Below are 18,260 nucleotides of genomic sequence, written 5' to 3' on the forward strand. Positions count from 1 at the left end.
CAAAAAGGAGGTGATTTGGATAATTAGGTGCACCTTGCTGATAACTCTTGAAAATGGAACCACCAGATGCTGTGGTACGGACTAATTTGTGACAGATTTTTCTTTTTGTTGACAAGGTCAATAAGGACAGTATTTATAGTGAAAGTGGAGAAGTGGTGAAATTCAGCAAGACAACAGCAAAGAGACTAAAAATAGAAGAAACCCTAAAAGCATGTTCAGAGGACAAAAGAAAAGGAAACCAAACAAAGATAAAAGACAGTTTAATGGCACTGCAGTGAATCATACAGAAAGTGCACTATGAAGAGAAACACACAGACACAAAAAGAAAAGAACACAGAGAACCAAAGAAGCGACCCTGTACCAAAAATCAACTTGTGAGCATTACCAGGCTGGTTATCCTTTCAATAACTCTTCCTTTCTAGATCATGTATCATCTGTTCACATATCAAAACAAGGAACAGATACATAATGGGTAAATCTATGAGTGATAGACATTACATAACTGTCTCTTATCAGGAAAAATACTATGGCAGTCTGGAAGTTGGTAGCTTTCACTGGCTTAAGTTGAAATTTAAGCCTACTCTCTGGACCTCAGAATCTTGTCTCATGAGGGACTTTAAATATAGTGTCTAACATGACGCAACAGCTGGTAGAGAGCTTTAAATAAAACCCAACACACTTAAGTAGGTCCTACCAAAAAGGAATTGGGGAAAGTACTGGGGAAAAAAGAAGTATAGCACATTTTATGTTTAAGGAAAACAGTGTTAGTTGTCACAAGTCTGTCTGCCGTGTTATTTGGCCTAGAATAGCCTAAAATCCCACTGCTGTTACATAATCTCCGTACTCAACATCTGACGTTACACATTAAGCCTTCTGCTTGATATTATTACAGGCTACAGGCCCCATCCTTTTCACTTACCCACATACAAATACTTTTAGTATTTGCTTAAAAACTTTTTTTGGTCTTTTTAAAATGTAATAATTTGTAATATTAAGAACATTTATCATTTTCCCCTTTAAAAACATCAACCTGTCTTGACTTATCCAGTTCCACTGAATCTTTTTCTCGCACCCTTTTCTTTCACTTCACACTGAGCATTAGGCTCCCCTACATTCTTATTAATCACACAATTCTTTTGCATAAAATGTAATGAATTTACATTTATTACTTTTGCCTAATAAAATATGTTTGCAATTATTATGACTATGCTGCGTCTGATAAGATATACTAAAATTCTGTTAAAATAGGATGTAAGTCTATCCTTATATTCTTAATTTTATAGATATTCCTTTTTTCATTAGCTCCATGAACTTTTAGACTAGTAGGTTCTGCACTATGACAATAAATAGAGCTGGTAAGGAAAATAGTCCATGTGGCGGGGCACAAAACCTTTAATTCAAGCAGACGTCAAATAAGTCATGATTCTACAAGAATCACTCTTTATCAACTGCTGCAGGCTTCCACACCTGAGCTGAACTCTTATTAGCTGTAAACTTAGGCTTGGGAGCCACTCCAGGGTTACCACCAGATGCAGACTCAGGCCTAGCAGCCACAGGGAAACTGGGAGCAATATAGCTACTAAGAGGCTGTGGCTGGTAGGGCACTGAAGGAGCTGCCAGATAGGGAGGGCTATTGGCTGGCTGGTAACCAGCTTGTACCGAGTGTTGGTAGGGAGAGTTTGGAGACTGAGGGGCTTGGGGATGATAAGCAGGTGGAGCAGGTTGTTGATACTGTTGGTTATATACTTGCTGGTATGGACAACTAGGAGGTTGCTGATAAGGATTAGAGGGGGGATAAACATTTGGTTGGATCTGCTGATACTGGCTATCGTGCATCACAGGCTGCATTGGCATCTCATAGGTTTGTTGGGGGTATGGGGCACCAAATGGTCCAGCAGGCTGGACCAGGGGCATTTGCTCATATCTGATTGGTTGGTTATCATCAGGTGGATTAGGAGGCGAACAGCTGGTCTTAGGTGCGGAAGGCTTGGTGGCCTCTGCTGCTGGACCATAGATAAAGAGTGAGGAATTTAGTTGATAGGGTTGATGTTTCATGACATCTATTACATTAAGAGGTTTAGGAGCAGGCATCTGTTTCGCTTTGTCTTTTTTCTTTGCTTTGGTTGAGGGGCTACTTGAAGGGGGTTGCTTTGTTGCTGCTGGGGGATAAAAAGGTGATTGAATAGGGTTATATGCACGTGTAGGTGGAGCACGTACATTGGGAGTGTATTTCCACTCATTCGGTAAGGAAGCTGCTGGTGATGTTGACCTGCTTGCCTTATTTGCTTCCACCGTCTCAGAGTCCACGATATACTTCTCCATTCGAGACTGCCTCTTTGCAAACATATCAGCTCCTTTTCCTTTAACAGCTGGCATCTCAAATGCTGAACCCTGGGATGATGGGTTTAAGACAGTGGCCATTGGGTTGATGGGCGATGAAACTCTTTGACCAATAGTGAAAGAGTGCATTCGCTGTGGCGGAGTAGGAGGGGATCGGCTTTGTGGAACATTTTGTGGTGGTTGCCAAGGTTTTGGAGAGGGGCGAGTGTTCACTGTCAGTGTGGAAATATTCACAGGTTTTTGCTGTGATTGTGGAGTCCAGGCATTCACAGGTGTCTGAGGCTGTGTCTGAGCTGGTTGCCATGTGTTTATTGGTGGTTGTGGTGGACTCTTTGATGTAGGCTGTTGCCACTTTGGCTGTGGTGCTGGCTGGGCTGGAACAGGTTGAGCCCATGGAGACTGATGGTGGGCCTGATCCTGCTCTTGAGTCCAAGAACTTATGTGGTGTTGACCGTGCTCTGGGGGGTGTTGAGCCCATGGAGGCTGAGACTGAGTCTGGGCAGGTACTGGCGCCCATGGATTTAAATTGGCTTGAGGCTGTGCTTGAGGTTGTGGTTGAGCGACTTGGATCCAGGGTGGCTGAGCTTGGGGTTGAGTTTGTGATGGGGCCCATGCATTCACTGAAGGTAGCTGTTGCTGTTGTGGTTGAGCTGATACCCAAGGTGGTTGAGACTGACCTGGTGCTTCAGTCTGTGGCCATAATTGTGGAGGAGCCTGATGTTGTGCTTGCTGAACCCATGGTGGTTGTGGCTGGGATTCTGGTTGTACCCCTTGAACCCAAGGAGTTTGTGCTTGGGATTTTTTATGAGGTTGTTGCATCCATGGTGGTTGATGTTGAGAGTCTGTTTGTGATGGCTGTGTCCATTGGTGCTGTTGTTGTGGCTGCATTTGTTCTTGGGCTTGACTCCAGTTGGGCTGCATTTTCTGTAGATGTGGCTGCTCAGTAGAGTGTGCCCAAGGTGGGTGAACCTGCGGCTGAGACTGAGGTTGCTCTCGTGACTGGGCCCAGGATGGCTGAACATGTGCTTGGGCTTGTGATTGCTCTGGAGGCTGCGTCCAGGACTGCTGAATTTGAGGGGTCCAAGTACTTGTGGGAGGTTGCTGTGCCTGGTTCTGAGTAGGCTGATGTGATACCCAAGGTGGGTGAGGTGAGGACTGTCTTGGAGGTGGTTCTGAGGGCTGCACTTGAGCTGAATGCCAAGAACTTGAAGATAACTGTTGTTGCATTTGTGTTTGAGCTGCACCCCAGGTAGTCACAGCAGACGACTCAGACTGCAGCGTAGAATTCATATGACCATTTGCCTCTTGAGCTACAGCTTGTGTGGGCTGTTGTTGAGATTCGGGTTCTGGGAGCGGCCATGTGTGCTGTTCCTCTTTGTTGGTACTGCCAGGATTCTCCTGGGGTGCAGCAGGGGGATAAGACTCAGGGGCAGGTGCAGGGGTTGGCTCTAGTTCTGGAGCAGGAGTAGTCTCTGCGGTGGGGGCTGCAGCAGGTGTGGATAGACTATTTTCAGCACACTGAGGCATCTCCTGGTTGGTTGCTTCTATCTGTGAGGACCAAGGAGGTGATGTGGGATTGATCACAGGCTTTGGGGCAACTGGTGGAGGAATCTTGTGTTTGACTCGCTGAGACTGAAGAAAATTACAAGCCTCGGCTCCAAGACTAAGATAATCATCCTCAGGTCCTGATTCAAACCCGGGCTTTTTATCACCTTTGTTTAGGAGGTTCAGCAATGCTGGGTTTGGGGATACTTTTGGGGCTTCCTTAAATGTGAACATAGGCTTGGCTGCATTCTTTTTCCTTGAATCCAACAAAAGTCCCGTCCTGATTGCAGGAGTAGAAATGCGCTCATCACGGGAAGCAATCTGCTCTCCTTGACTCACAGAATCTTGATTGGTCCCACTCATTGCGTGAGAATAAGGGGTGGCCGCCATGTTGTCTGCTGAGAAAGGCTTTGCAGTACGATTGCTGAAAGAGCTCTGCATTTCATTTGTTTGATGTTGGACAGTGCCATTGACAGTTGCTGAATACTGCTGCATTTTTTGTTGCTCCTGATGATATTCTTGCTGCTGGTGATACATTTGCTGTTGCTGATAGTGACTTTGCTCATATTGCTGTTGCTGATATTGCTGCTGATATTGTTGCTGATATTGTTGTTGTTGTTGGTAGTTCTGCTGTTGCTCATAGTACTGTTGCTCTTGAAACTGCTGGTACTGTTGCTGGGTTTGCTGGTGCACGTTTACATCCATGTAACTGCGGCCTTCTGCAGCCGACTGCATGTAGGAATGCTCCACTATTTTATTTTTAGCCTCTTGCACTGCTTCAACGGGGATCCCTTGGCGCCTAAGCTCCTCGTGTTCGGCAGAAATCTCATCCATCCTCTGGCGACGCTGGGCAAACATCAGCGCACCCTTGCCTTTGGTTTCAGGCAAAGATTCCATCTCTGCTTGGTTCTTCAAATTCCTTTCGATTTCAAGAAGACCCTTGTCCAAGGTAAAAGTTAGCACACTTTTGCCACTGTGGGTGCTAGTGAGAAAAGGCTTATCTATGTCAGAGTCGTTTGGGGCCACAAGGATAAATTGTGGAGCAGAGGTTTCTTGTCTGCTGTCTGGATTTTCCTCGTACTCCTCGTCGCTGTACTCTGGCTCGTCTTCTCCTGTGCCGTAGCTCACGAGCGTGAATTTCTTAGCTCTCTGACGATGCTTCTTGAACATCAACAGCCCCTTGTTATTGGGGTTGGTTGGAGCAGCCGTAAGAAGAAGGGCAATTCGTTTACATTTGGACTTGGCTTCCTTTAGCTGTTTCTCTGAAATGCTCTCGTTGCGCCTGAGCCCTTAACAGAGAAGGAAAAGAGAGACAGTTGTGTTTAAAAAATGGCCAAAATGAATCCAATTTAATGGTACTAAAACCTTAAAGAATTACAATCATAAAAACATTTAATCTGTTCATCTGAATTTACTTAAAAAAATAAACAGTTCGTAAAGATTTTGAACAAGAGACTTTAAAGAGGCTTTACAAACTGCACTAAACACGTGACTGTAGTTAATATTTTTATATCAAATGCTGTTTAGTTTTGCTCTCATCAAAGCTGCCTGGAGAAGTTATGTGGAGACAGAAGATACAATTCACCTTTAACCTCCTAGGACCTGGCGTCCACATATGTGGACATCACATTTTGGGTTATTTAGACCAAAATACTCAATTTTGCTCTACATGGGCCTGATATCCACTTACGAGGACATTATACTGCTACTGTTCTATCAAAATTTTAAACAAATATCCGTATATGTGGCTCTTATTTTTCATAAAAACAAAAATAAGGTAAAAAAAATAAATCTGGTAATTCTTTGTTTTTACGTTCATCTGGCCCCAATATGCCCAAATATCAAAGAGAAATTAAAAATGCATGCCGTGGAAGAGTTCGGGTCTTAGGAGGTTAAAATAAGCAAGCCACGAAGCAGTTTCATCTTGTAACGTTACTTTGATATTAACCTCATCCAGCATTTACAGCTAAAGCAGATACAGAAATAACAGTAAACTAATAATACAGCTTGCTCTGTGGTTGAACTGATCCAAACACTCAGCAAATAGACTGTAAACTGAGCTATTTACAGATTCATTCACTCAAAAAAAATGATACATTACATATTTTCTCAGTCCACACATTACATTTACATACTTACATACTATCCAGCTGTGATTTTATCATTCAAATGAGCTCATTCCCTTGAACATAATACACTGGCCCATAAAGCAATAATGAAATTCTCCGACCCATGTCTAATATTCCCATTTGTACACTCAATCACTCATCCAACCCTGTAAAGTAGCCAAGAATAGGAAGCAAGAAAGATTATTTTAGCATGCATGCAATAAATTCACCAGGACAGCAACGTCTTTACCAATCCTTCTGTGTGTGTTGGCACGCAGTCTACTTGAAAGAAAAAAAATAAAATAAAATGTTTTCTTCTGAAATCACATTTCGTCCAATCCGACAGTCACGGAGAATGTGCGCCGAATGCAATCGCACAATAACACCAGCGGGCTTACTTTTTTATATTCTTGCAAGACTAACCTGAAGGTGGAGGAGACAGCGGGAGTGAGCGACAGACTCACTTTTTGAGTTTAGTTAAAGCACTCAGTTTGAAAGGATCAGGTAACGGGTCTGGGGGAGCACATGCTGGTGTCTGTCAAAGGGCCACTTCTGCAGGCATCGTCAGCGTGCTGGGGTTATATTTATGTCTTCTACACAGCTCAGAGGAACGCCCCGGTATCCATATTCACCATTGCCTCTCTTTAAATGGATGGTTTTAATGTTTTATAGGGTGCAGATGCTCCCCCCCATACATACAATCCATTCTTTTTGTATCTTTCTCTTGTGATAGTGAATTCTTATATGATAAGACTTTGTTAGAAGCTCGATCGACCCGCAATACTATAACTTTGGTTCTGAGATAATTCAGGTTAGATCCGGATGCATCTCCTTCCTTTCAAAGGAATGAGCACCCCACCCCCCTTGCAGTTGCAGTGAGAGACTATTTTGAGGCGTACACACACTGGACATCAGGCTTTGGAATGCACACATGTTGACAAATGTAATTTAGTGCTGAAGATTACCCCTCTTAAAGAAAAGACAGTTATCCCCACTCACACACACAGAAAGAATGCACACGAAGGTAATACTGGTGCAGGTGGAACCAGTCCAAATATACTTACTGGCATGCCTAGCCCGATGCTTGTTGGGTTTGTGTTGAACTCCTTCAGAATCAGACTCCTGCTCTTCTGCAGGACTGCAGTCCTCTTCTTCTCCTTCACTTTGAGAACCAACTGTTTCCCTTACCCGAGTGCCACCTCCACTCTGGAGGCCCCTCCCTACTCCCGATGCCTCCAAAATGACCTCCACCTGCCCCAGCATTAAAGGGGAGTTGAGAACCACTCCATGATGGCTTAGCGGCTCCCTGACGGAGCGCGATGCGGTGGCGGCATTGGTGATATGAACAGCCTCCACACCCTCCCGGTTTGAGAGGTCCCCATCAATCCCACGAGCACTTCCGAGCGAGGCGCAGCCCACATCATCCAAGGTTTGCTCAGACAGGGACACCTGGAGCTCCACCATGTCCCCGGGTGAGAAGCACCGCTGTACTTTATCATCTTCTTCCTTAGATGAGGGGATATGTAGCTGAGTGCAAAGCAGCTGGCCTTCCTTGGAAAACTCTGTGTTGATATTAAACTCTTTGCTGTAGGTCTCATCCGGGGATTCAGGATTTGGGATTTGGGATGTTTGCTTTGGGGGGAAGATGTGAAGGGTGGTGCTCTCTAAAGTCTCACCCGCAGAGGCCCTCTCACTGCAGTGCATTTCATCCGATTCATAGTCTTCAGTGGTGATGGAGTGGTATCTTTAGAAAAGAAGAAGGCGAGATAAACAATGAGTGACGGAGTAAATGTGTTTTTTCTTTTCATTATTAAAATGAACTGAACTTGGGGGAAGACATGAAAACAATTACTTATTGATAAATGTTATTGGTTACATTTTTTCCTCTTCTACAGTTTGAAATGTACACTTCCTGTTTTCCAGTAATGTCAAAACTTGGACAGATTTCTTTTAGACCCGTGTTTTAATTAAATCTCTAAATAGACTAAAACCCACCCAATTTACACCTCTAAGCAAGATGCAGGGGTGTTCACTCGACAGAAGCAGGCATTTCAGCACTGGATTGAAGCCCTCGTTGTTCTGCTGAAGTTGTCAAAGCAATCAAGGAGATTTAATCTCGATGTAGAAAGTGAATCGAAAAGGTCAGGGCACCGAAGTGGAAAATAATTACGTTCAGACACCGATCTGCCTAATTTCGACTTTCAAGGTCAGTTTGGAGCAGCATAAACTAACGTCATTATGCATGACAGCAACTGTGCTCAAGTCAATTAGCCGTTAAAGACCAGCTCTTGTCTCCAAATGTAATCAACTTCTGTCAAACAGCAAAGTTGAGACGATCTGCTCGGAATCTCCCTTTAAAGCAGCTACACAACAAGCAGTCAAGGCCTGTTAAAGAGAAAGCGGGATTATCTGAGGACATGTCACTCTGATAAACAGACTGGCACTGCCAGTTGAGTAATGGCTGAGCAGCTGCATGCCAATCAGACACACAAATCTGCAACACCTTGGCAAAGCCACTTGGTAGGTTCAGCATGGTCGAGGCACAGGCTACAACACACGCAGACGTGGCTGGATATGATCACAGAAACAGGGGTTCATTCAAGTATGCAAAAAGGCCACATGTCATAAAGCTACATGCTATCTAAATGCTAATAAAACAGTGGAACGATCAGTTTTCCCTGCTGCTGTGGTCACCAAGGACTTACAGTTTGCATGGCTCAGTTGTCACAATGCAAAGGCTCTGCGGTGTAACTGATAAACCTACATTATTTTGTGTTTTACTACTTCACATTATTACATGTTATCCTATGAATACGGTCCTGTGCCTTTGTTTTCTGAAACTCGGGGTTTTCTAGGCTTCGCACATGTCTCATATGATCTCAGTTCAGCGGCTGGCATGCTGCATTACCTTCTGACTAGCAGCTGCAGACAGTCGATTGATGTGTCGATTAGCGCAAACGCTTGTAAAAGGGTGAGGTCAGCACACGGCTCCCCGTTGATTGACACCACCTCATCTCCATCCTGTACTCCAGCCAGGGAGGCACGACCACCCTCCTCTACCTGCAGAAGACATTTGGGAGTCAGAAAAGAAAGGAAAAAAAAAAAAACACAGTTTGATGTGTAACTTCTTCACAAACAGCGTAGCGGGGTGCAGCATCAGGCAATAGAAGGATAACATGAGATAAAGGCCTGCCAAGAGTGAGATCTGCTGTTTAAGATTCACGAATCTCGGTTGTCATGTTTGAAATATTACCTGTCAAAAAGCAGAAATCAGTTTCACAAGTTCATATTTTTTCTGGGAAATCAGATAAGAAAACTCTTTTTCACGTAACACGAGGTGAAAATGGACGTCCAGTAAAAGCCAGTGTGAAGATCAAGCCAGCCAAAGTGTGCAGAGGAATTCAGACTGGACCGTTAACATTTTAGAGATCTGAAGAGAGCATGCCGGCAGCGTAATTTAACTTAACGTAATGTACATTTGGCACCAAAATGTACAAACACTGACATAGGCTAGGTGTTCAGTAATAAAACTATTAATTCTACCTTGAATCTTGACTGTGCTGCTGCATATTATTGCTGTAGTCGAGCTCTGGGCAGAGCCATTTAAAGGGCACCTCTTTACACAGTTAGACTAATGACTGATGGTTTCATTTTCTTCTAATTGGTTCCTGGAGCCTATAAAATGGTTCATTAATAAGAGGATTTAATAAGGAGAAATACCTCATAAATTCAGCACAAAAGGCCACTCATACAGCTAAGGGGATAAATTATTACTGTAGTACTATGCTATTAGAGGATTTGGTTTCAGGAGTTATGTTAAGATATTTTGCCAGTATCCCAATTACAAAGCTTTAGGAAGGTTTCTCAGATATCTTTGAAAATGTTGATTCCTTTTTCTTTACGCTTTATCTTCGTCAGTTCTAGATTAAAGACCACATGCCATAAAAAAAATAAACCCTGGTAGTGATAAAGTTATGCTTTTAATAAGCGTCTTTGGCTAATTTTCCTGAGGGATTGATTTAGAGAACTTTATACTGGCATCAAAATCAATACACAGGGAAGGCACCATGATTTTCTACTGTTACAGAATGTCTCTCTGCTGAATGATTTAAATGATCTCCTGACAAGCTGCTCTACCTGAGCACTTGTACAACATGTCTCATTCACACAAGCCTTTTTTTTTCTGTGGTGCTTTTCTATCTAACATTCACACTCGGATTGATGCATCAGAGACCAACTTGGGGATTTGTAACTTGCCCAAGGATATTTATCAAACCACCAACTTTCCAATTAATAGAGAATCTGCTCTATTTCCTGAGCTGCAGCCACCCCGTTAGTGGGAAATCAACCCCAAAATCTCTTATTTACAATCACTATGCTGTGTTATTAGGATGAAAATACATAAAGCTGTGCAACATCTAAAATGTCAAAGTCGTTTTACATTGTGTACCACATACTGCCAGCTTTGATCTTAAGTGGGTCAGAGTGGACCAGTGAAACTTGATAAATGGGTAAAATTACAAAAAAAAGTTCTGATAGTTCATTGCCCAGGACATTGTTCAATATCCTGTAATTCTAAAATATAAAGTTTTCATTAATTAACAAATGCTGGTGAAAAACATAGTAAAAAAACAACAGTTTGTCATCGTTTATCTATAACTTAATTACTTTGGTGTAGTAAGAAAAGTTGGAAAACCTGAAAATACAGGTAAAGATCTATGTACTCATTTTCCAAAGCTGTCCAGTGGGCCAGATTGGAGACTTTACCAGGCCAGTTCTGGCCCCCGGGCCATATGTTTGATACCTCTGGTCTTAGAATAACAATGCTTTACAAAAGTGTCCTGAAACTTTGTGACTTTCATACTGCAAATGAGGCAGTTCTGCATAGCTGCAGTGAAACAACTTCATCACTAGATGGAGATGCACACACATTGTACAGCTGATGGGGGGAAGCGAAAAACCTCTGAGTGAGATTTCATAATATAGAAAGGAATCAAAAGTCAAAAAAGCCTGCCTTTACTTTGTACACCATTTTTGATTTCACATATTTGCTATTAAAACTTTCCCCAATGAAACCAGTTGTAGTCTTTCTTCTTTGGATGTCATTACTTTTGCCCATTGCTTATATTTAAATATAATGCAAGAATGATCCTACTTTGTTATACATACAAATATCTTTCAGGTGTTCCATTATAGAGATGGTAACTTTCCATCCTCGCTCCAGTTTTTCGGAGCAAACAGCGAACAAAACAAGCCCTATATGGCAGCCAATGTGTCCGTCCCTTTGGGACTCGCACCTCGCTACAGGGAGGACGGTTACTTCTGGGATGCCACAGCAACGGTCCACACTCCAAAAAAGGAGGGGAAAGATTTGTCGTTGTCTCTCCTCACAACTCAAAAATACACAGTCCGCCAATGTTTACCACACAGCTTACAAAGAAAAGCCTCAGATATGCACTAAGTGCCCTTGAGAGGATAGCAGATAAATGCTGTGTAGGTTTCTTCAAATGGAGAGGAACTTGTCAAAATAATTGGCCACATAACTATTTTAATGTGGGGCTGTAACAATGTCTGGGTAACCACTTTTCAAATGAGCTATTTAAGTGCATTAAACCTAACAGAAAATCACAGGAAATACAGGAACGGGTGATGTCTCTGCCTACCTCCGTGTGGTTCCTGCCTTTCACAGCTTTGAGCAATTATTGTTTTTAGATTACAGGCAGATATTTTCCAGGTGTTTCACATTTAGCACTAAATCCATGCTGGAAGATTTATATTTGACCCTCCTGTATGTTCCCCTTGTTTTGTGTTAGGTTATTTATGCTATCAAGAGTTTAGCTTTCCTCTAAATTTGCATCATTTCTTATTATAACTGTATTTCCTTTCATTTGAGCTGTATGTGTCTTGAGGGGAGATACATTTGTTTTTTTGTCATGTGCATGCATGCCAAGCCATAACACACCAATGAAGGCACTGAAATAGAATATAGATTACTTATTATACATACATGTGGAAGAAGATTACTTTTTTTTTTTTTTTTAAACTTATAATATTCATAAATCATTATTCTTCATTTCTGGCTTTGATGTTTTTTCTTGCAAAGAATAATTAAGCCCCCATTTAAGATCTAGCTATAAATCTGTTATTGTTTGTGTCACTGGTAGACGCTTCTCTACAAATAGTAGTCTGCAGTATTTTTTTCTATAATAAAGATGGCTTTTAGCTGTAATTGGGTTTTATTTGCAATCAGTAGCAGAATTCCCGACAGTTTTCCATTTGTTACATCATCTGGATGTATGACTAATGTATGGAGTAATGGATCTGGAATGACATCAGTTCCCAAAAACTGCCTAATGTCTTTTTTGAACAGCTTTCCAAAAATTCAAATAATTCTTAAAGATGTCCTGTGGGCACAAAATAGATGAAATACAGTTTCACTTTATTTTTTTTAATCGAATTCCTTGGCTGTAAATCCCAGAAAGTTCACTTTTTCAGTGTGTGCATAGTAATGCCCTGCTCAGTAAAATAAGCCTTAAACTCAGATTAAACTAAAAATAAATAAATAAATAAATGATTTATCCAAGAACAGCAACATTTAATTCATCCATCATCTATAACTCAACCAGTTGAAGGTTGCAGGAGTCTCTTCCTATCCTATCCCAGCTGAGAAGCAGACACTCATTCTTATGCATGCCTTCAGACTGTCGGAGGAAGTCAAAGAGGACCAACGCAGACACGGGGAGGACATGCAAACTCCACGCAGAAAGGTCCAAAAGGTCTAAAGCAACAATCCTAACCACTGCACCATCACGCCACCTATATCTGTGCACCACTCCAAACATCACACGCAATTGCACAATCAGCTATTTTAATATTGCCCTCACATTTGCACTGATGTGAGGGGAATAGCTGGACTCTGACACAAACATCACCTCTTTCACAATAAAAGCGACTTTAGAAGAAAGCAAGAAAAACAGTATTGCAACATCCAAGAATATTTTTTTTCTGTCACAAATTAAACACCACACACTTTGGGGGGTTGACGAAGAGCAGGAATGCCGCAAATACAAAGCTGTTTGAGCACTGGCCCTCATTTGTTTAGATGATGTGAAACAGAAAAGAGGAAAACAAGCCCGGCCAGCCATCGCGTAAGGTCACTGCTTTCTCCCAGGATTGGAAATGAGATGGCTTGTTGCACAACACAATGCCCAAACTCAGATAAGTGACTGAGCTGTGAATCACTCTGCTTAGTCTGGGAAAACAGCAGTGAATGACTGAAGAAACGGCTCATTGGCTCATTTCTTGGCAGCTTAACGAGGTTCCTGTGGCGCACTATTAGGGCCGAAGCATCAGCAACAAAAGCCGTCTTTGCTCTGTAAAAGGCAAAAGAACAACTCATAAAAGTTTTTATACTTTAACAGACTAACAGATTAGTTCATGTATGTAAGAATAAACTCGTGCAAACTTTTAAAAGTCTTTCATGAAGATCACAGTTATCACTGCGTGCTCCTTAACTGATCTGATGCATGTTGACATTTCACATACAGAGATGGAATACCTTAGTAATTAGGCCAAAAAGTCTCCTGATCAGGCTGGTGGGATTTAAACTCTCTTTAATTTTTATATTTTTTGTATTGGAATATCTGTTTAATATGAATGCATTCTGCATCACAGAGCAAACGCAGCTTTTTCACCTCGGTGCGTGTTAGTGAATTTGACACGGCTTTGTACTGAGCGTGCTCCTGCAGCTTTAAAAAAATAAAGTGACCTCATCAACTTTGTACTCAAGCCAGGACTCCAAATAAGAAGAAAAATACAAGCACCCTTATATGGACAGAACCTTTTAAGAGGGGATACAGAGCGCCTTACTCTGTGTCGCTTGTCAGTACACTGAACAATCACTTTCCCCCAGGAAACAAAACACGGTGTCCACGACATTCAGCAGAAGCATTAAAAAACACACATTTTTTTATCAGACGTGGGAGAGCCTCTAGCTCGAGAGCATTTGTCACGGTCTCGGTATGTTTGTTTCTCTTTTTGTAACTTCTGACTAACAGACTTGGCTCACTCACAAGAAAAGTTTAAAGGTATGTTTAGAGTTATGTCTTCCAGATGAGGCAGACTGGAACTGAACCCCCCCACACACAACCCCAGATGTCCCAAACTGGGGCATATGTAGCTACTTCACATTAATAGGCCCATACTTGAACGCAATGTATTCACAGCACCCGTTTGTTAACACACGGGAACACTTTGGGTGCAAGGATGCTTTAAAAAGCACATTTATGTCTGAAATTAGGCAGCACAGTTTCACGAGAAAATTAAAGCTTCAGGAGGCATCGAAGGGAGAGCAACTTTATAAATAGCTTTGCTTGCTTTACCTCACGTTAAGTGCTGTTTTTGGCTTAGAGTTGTGAGAGGGGATATAGTAGCTTATGTGCAATATTTGCAATTTTTTTCTCAATACAGTCTACTAAACTTTATGGGGTATTTCTCTCACTCAAAGCTAACAAGATTTAAGAGTTGTTTATTGCCCACAGGAGATATTTGTCTTCAGGTGCTTTTGCTGATGCTTTTATTCTGACATTAGGCAGACACTGAGTGTCAGGCCTGCGTGAGGGGGGCATTTCATAGGAAAAAGTGTCACTATACTATTTAATCAGACTAATCATATAAAGGACAGAAAGCAACTTTACAGATGTGGCTTCACTTGTTGGAGACATGCTAAACATCTGTCATGAAAATGATCTGCTGAGGTTTTTGGATTCTCCAAAACTTTCTCCCGGTGGCGCTTCGATGTCGCAGGAATGTGGCTTAAGAATGGTTTTTTTTAAATTTTATTTTTACATGCACTCTGTTGACAAGTTGATGGGGAATGTGTGCAGCTTGAGCACTTTGGAACATACAGACCATATATAGAGCTTAAGCAGCTGGTCAAGGTAACGGCACCTGGTTTCACAAATACTGTGCATCACAGTGTGTGCAACACTATCCCATGTCTTTAAGGCAGATTGGTTTAAGGTGATCCAGCCTTTCAGTGATCCTTACACTCACAAAGATGCTCATTTATGGTTATGGTAAAGAGTAAAAAAGCTCCACTTAAGCTTAAACTTTCATTTTTCCATCCATCTACTTGTTTATTTGAACGTTTGAAGGCAGTAAACTAAGTTGGCTGGTACAATGGCTTTTACTGTATTATTAATTTTTTTGAGTGAGTTGTTGTATGCAACGCTGTCCACACTTGCATAATATGTAAAGCTGTTAAAAGTGACTAATTAATTATGATACTAATTTAAGTATCATAATAAGCTTTAAACTGGTTTCCATTATCACTGGCTGCAAAATGAGAACGTGTGATGGACGGACGAGCAAATAATAGGAAATAACCTAAAGAGTACAACATATATTATCTGTCTGTGTACATTTACATTACAGTATGTTAAAAAATGGCCTCTGCGTCTCATCAGAAAGTGGCTACATCAGCAGTTACCTCTAAGCAGATAAAACCCCGCACCTCTAAGGTTTATTACCTTATTATCAGGCTAAACAAATGTCACGCAGCTGAATCGTTCTTACAGCAAAACTTCAAATTTGCCTGTCCTCCTCTCTATCTCTTATTTGAATTCTTTTTGAAAGGGATATTTGCATGATAACCTCTTAGTTTTAGCCGCACTTGTTTTTTGTTCATACTAAAACGTAACACCTTGGTGTTATGCACATATACCTTCACTCTTCAGTCTGGTTACTGGACTTGCTTTCTTGCTTAAAAAGTCTTTGTGACTGAAAACAGATCATACTGCCCTGAGCTTCACACTCTGTCGTGGCCTTGACCATATAAGGGTGCCGAGGAATCTCTCACCAAAACACAGCCAACGCGCACAAAAATGCAGCGGCAGACAGCTCTCTCCCATCAAATTTCAGACTTTTTAAAGTCTCTGTTTTTCTGTTTTTTTCTGTTTTCCTGCTGAATTTCTCACCTTAAAAAAAAACTGTCGTGACTCTGAAGAAACAGAAACTTTTCCAGGATCTCAACAACAACATGTCCACAAACTTTCATTAGGCTGTTTATCCATCGTTGCAGTCTCACTAGCATTAGATTAGACAGGCATGACCCTGCTCAAGTGGTATTAAAACATCCTCCCACGCACGCTCGCATACATACCTGGGAAACTAGAAGAGGTCTGTAGGTGTCCCCTTCTCCCTCTTGCAGGGTGAATCCCCAGGGCGCACCACCACGCAGCGTTACGCAGATGTAATCCCCGGTGCCCATGCTGCGCGCAGCTCCTCAGCCAAACTTCCACGGCGCGCTCATGGAGCTGTCAGCCGGGCCAGCAGCACTTAACGAAAAACCACATCCACCGCACCGCTGTAGCCTATAACCCCCATCATCTGTCCTCAGAGTCCAGCCCGTTTTGGAAACGTCACTGCGCACGGACCCGCCTGCCGGCGTTAAACGCAACTGGTGGTGGGTGTAACTATCACTACTTCACCAACATCCCTGAACATCTTATTCAAAGGGAGATTTTGGGCAAGTGAGGTGAGGGGTACTTTTATGATTTAGAGACAGCAAAGACGAAGACAATGAATTATATTATAATAATACTTCTTGGTTATTTGTTTAAATCGAGAATGTTAATTCCAGCTTTGTTTGTGTCAGATACCTAAATAATGAGTACTGAACAGGGACGTGCAGAGGGGGGGGGGGGGGCTAGAGGGGCTTGAGCACCCGCCCCTTTCCTGATGAGTGCCCAAAGTGCCCTTTTGTTGAGGCAACTTTTAAAAAAATTTTATTTATTTTTTTATGTGTGTGTGCGTGCGGAGTCCTGTCTGTGCCCCTCAACAATAATATTTAACTATTAATCACAGTTTTGCTAAATAAAAGGATCTGGCTTGCATCAGTCACATGATCACTATTAACCAATGATCGCCCTCGACGGCAGAACGCGCTGGTTACGAGCCGGGAACGAGCTCACAAAGAGCACGCGCATTTTTTGCGGTCCGGAGCTGTAGGAGAAACACAAGTTAACTCAGAGACACAGACTGATGCGACAAAACCAGTAAGTAGGTGTACAGCGTACAGGAGTATTAGCTTATTATGTACACGTTGGTAAGCTGTCTTGTTGCAACTGACGAACTGAAACAAACGAGCGTGCTGTGTGTGCAACAGCGCGACAAACATTACCTGTCCTTTTATTAACTGCACAAGTAGTGCTGGTCATAGCTGCTGGCTACCTGTGTAAGGCTGTCATGGGTCTGTAGCTCTGTCACCGTTTTAGGGAACATATTTAGTTTTAAAGTATTTAGAACATATTTAGTTTTAGAGTAAGTTTCTGGGCTTTTCCTGCCTTTCTGGAGGGATTATATTTCACTAAAAACGATCTAATATTCATGTCCACATAATAATAATTATAATTATAATATATTAAAAAACACAAGCTGTATTTTAAAAAACATACATTAAGAAGCAGATTATATTAGATTTATATTTTAAATAAGACAAAATTTGGATTTTACAGCAGTAAAATGATTGTATCTCTACAGTTTAAAAATGTAATAAGCTTTGCCCCTGCACAGAGTGGATAGTGAAACAAATGGAATCATCATAAATACATTATTTCATATTTATTACTTCCCCCTCCTCATTGCTTTATTATTGTAGCTCTAGTAATGAATAATAATGTAAGGATTCTGGATCAGCACCATGATGCCCATAGTATATACAGTATTCTGAAGAAGGTCTAAAATGTCACTGTGTGTGCATGTGTGTGTTTTATTTAGCTGGATTTAAAAAAATATTACTCATGATATAACATTGTGCGGACATGGCTGGTAAGGACATGAGGAGGAAACAGTAGGCGCTGTATGAGGCTACTAAAGGCAGTGCTATAACATTTTTCTGTCATCATTTTATTATAGATTAAGTGCAAGAGTTGTTAGGTGTGGATAATTAGATTATAGTTTATTGCAATAGCAAGTTGTGCCTTGTTCTCAGATAGACAGCAAGTGGAGAGTGATATATGAAATGATGGGAAGGAAGGAAGAAGAGAAGCAAAGAGTGATTCACAGGCAGAGCCGAGTTTATGTCACAGTTTTTTGTTGCCTTATGGTTCCAAGCGCTGTCACCAATCTTTGCATTTTGTTATTATCTCATGACACTTGTTTAATCAGCTACCATCTCTCCTGTGGACTTTTTAATGTCTACAGTCTCAGATCAACATAGCCCTGCCCTTCCCATATTAGATTCTTGATGAATGTGTGTTGTTGTTA

At 41.7% G+C, this 18,260-nt stretch overlaps 1 protein-coding gene across 2 annotated transcripts; it reads right to left on the reverse strand.

Moving 5' to 3' along the window:
• Positions 1–240: 240 nt before the first annotated feature.
• On the reverse strand, positions 241–16,313 carry synpo2a (synaptopodin 2a). 2 transcript variants are annotated; one of them, XM_085349632.1, is made up of 4 exons: positions 16,156–16,313; positions 8,902–9,053; positions 7,058–7,737; positions 241–5,174 (listed from the first exon to the last, which is right to left on the reverse strand). In XM_085349632.1, exons 1-4 carry the CDS (start codon positions 16,261–16,263, stop codon positions 1,435–1,437), a joined length of 4,680 nt encoding a protein of 1,559 aa, XP_085205758.1. In that variant the 5' UTR covers positions 16,264–16,313; the 3' UTR covers positions 241–1,434. The 2 variants fall into 2 exon arrangements, 1 of the variants encoding a protein (XP_085205758.1); XR_014905443.1 differs by lacking the exons at positions 7,058–7,737; positions 8,902–9,053; positions 16,156–16,313 and adding an exon at positions 6,417–6,605 and having other exon boundaries at positions 5,111–5,174.
• Positions 16,314–18,260: the final 1,947 nt, after the last annotated feature.

The sequence above is a fragment of the Diplotaxodon limnothrissa genome, linkage group LG3 (assembly GCF_057381915.1).
Source record: "Diplotaxodon limnothrissa isolate DT_005_m linkage group LG3, D_limnothrissa_male_GT1.1, whole genome shotgun sequence".
In the NCBI taxonomy this organism is placed as follows: Eukaryota; Metazoa; Chordata; class Actinopteri; order Cichliformes; family Cichlidae; genus Diplotaxodon; species Diplotaxodon limnothrissa.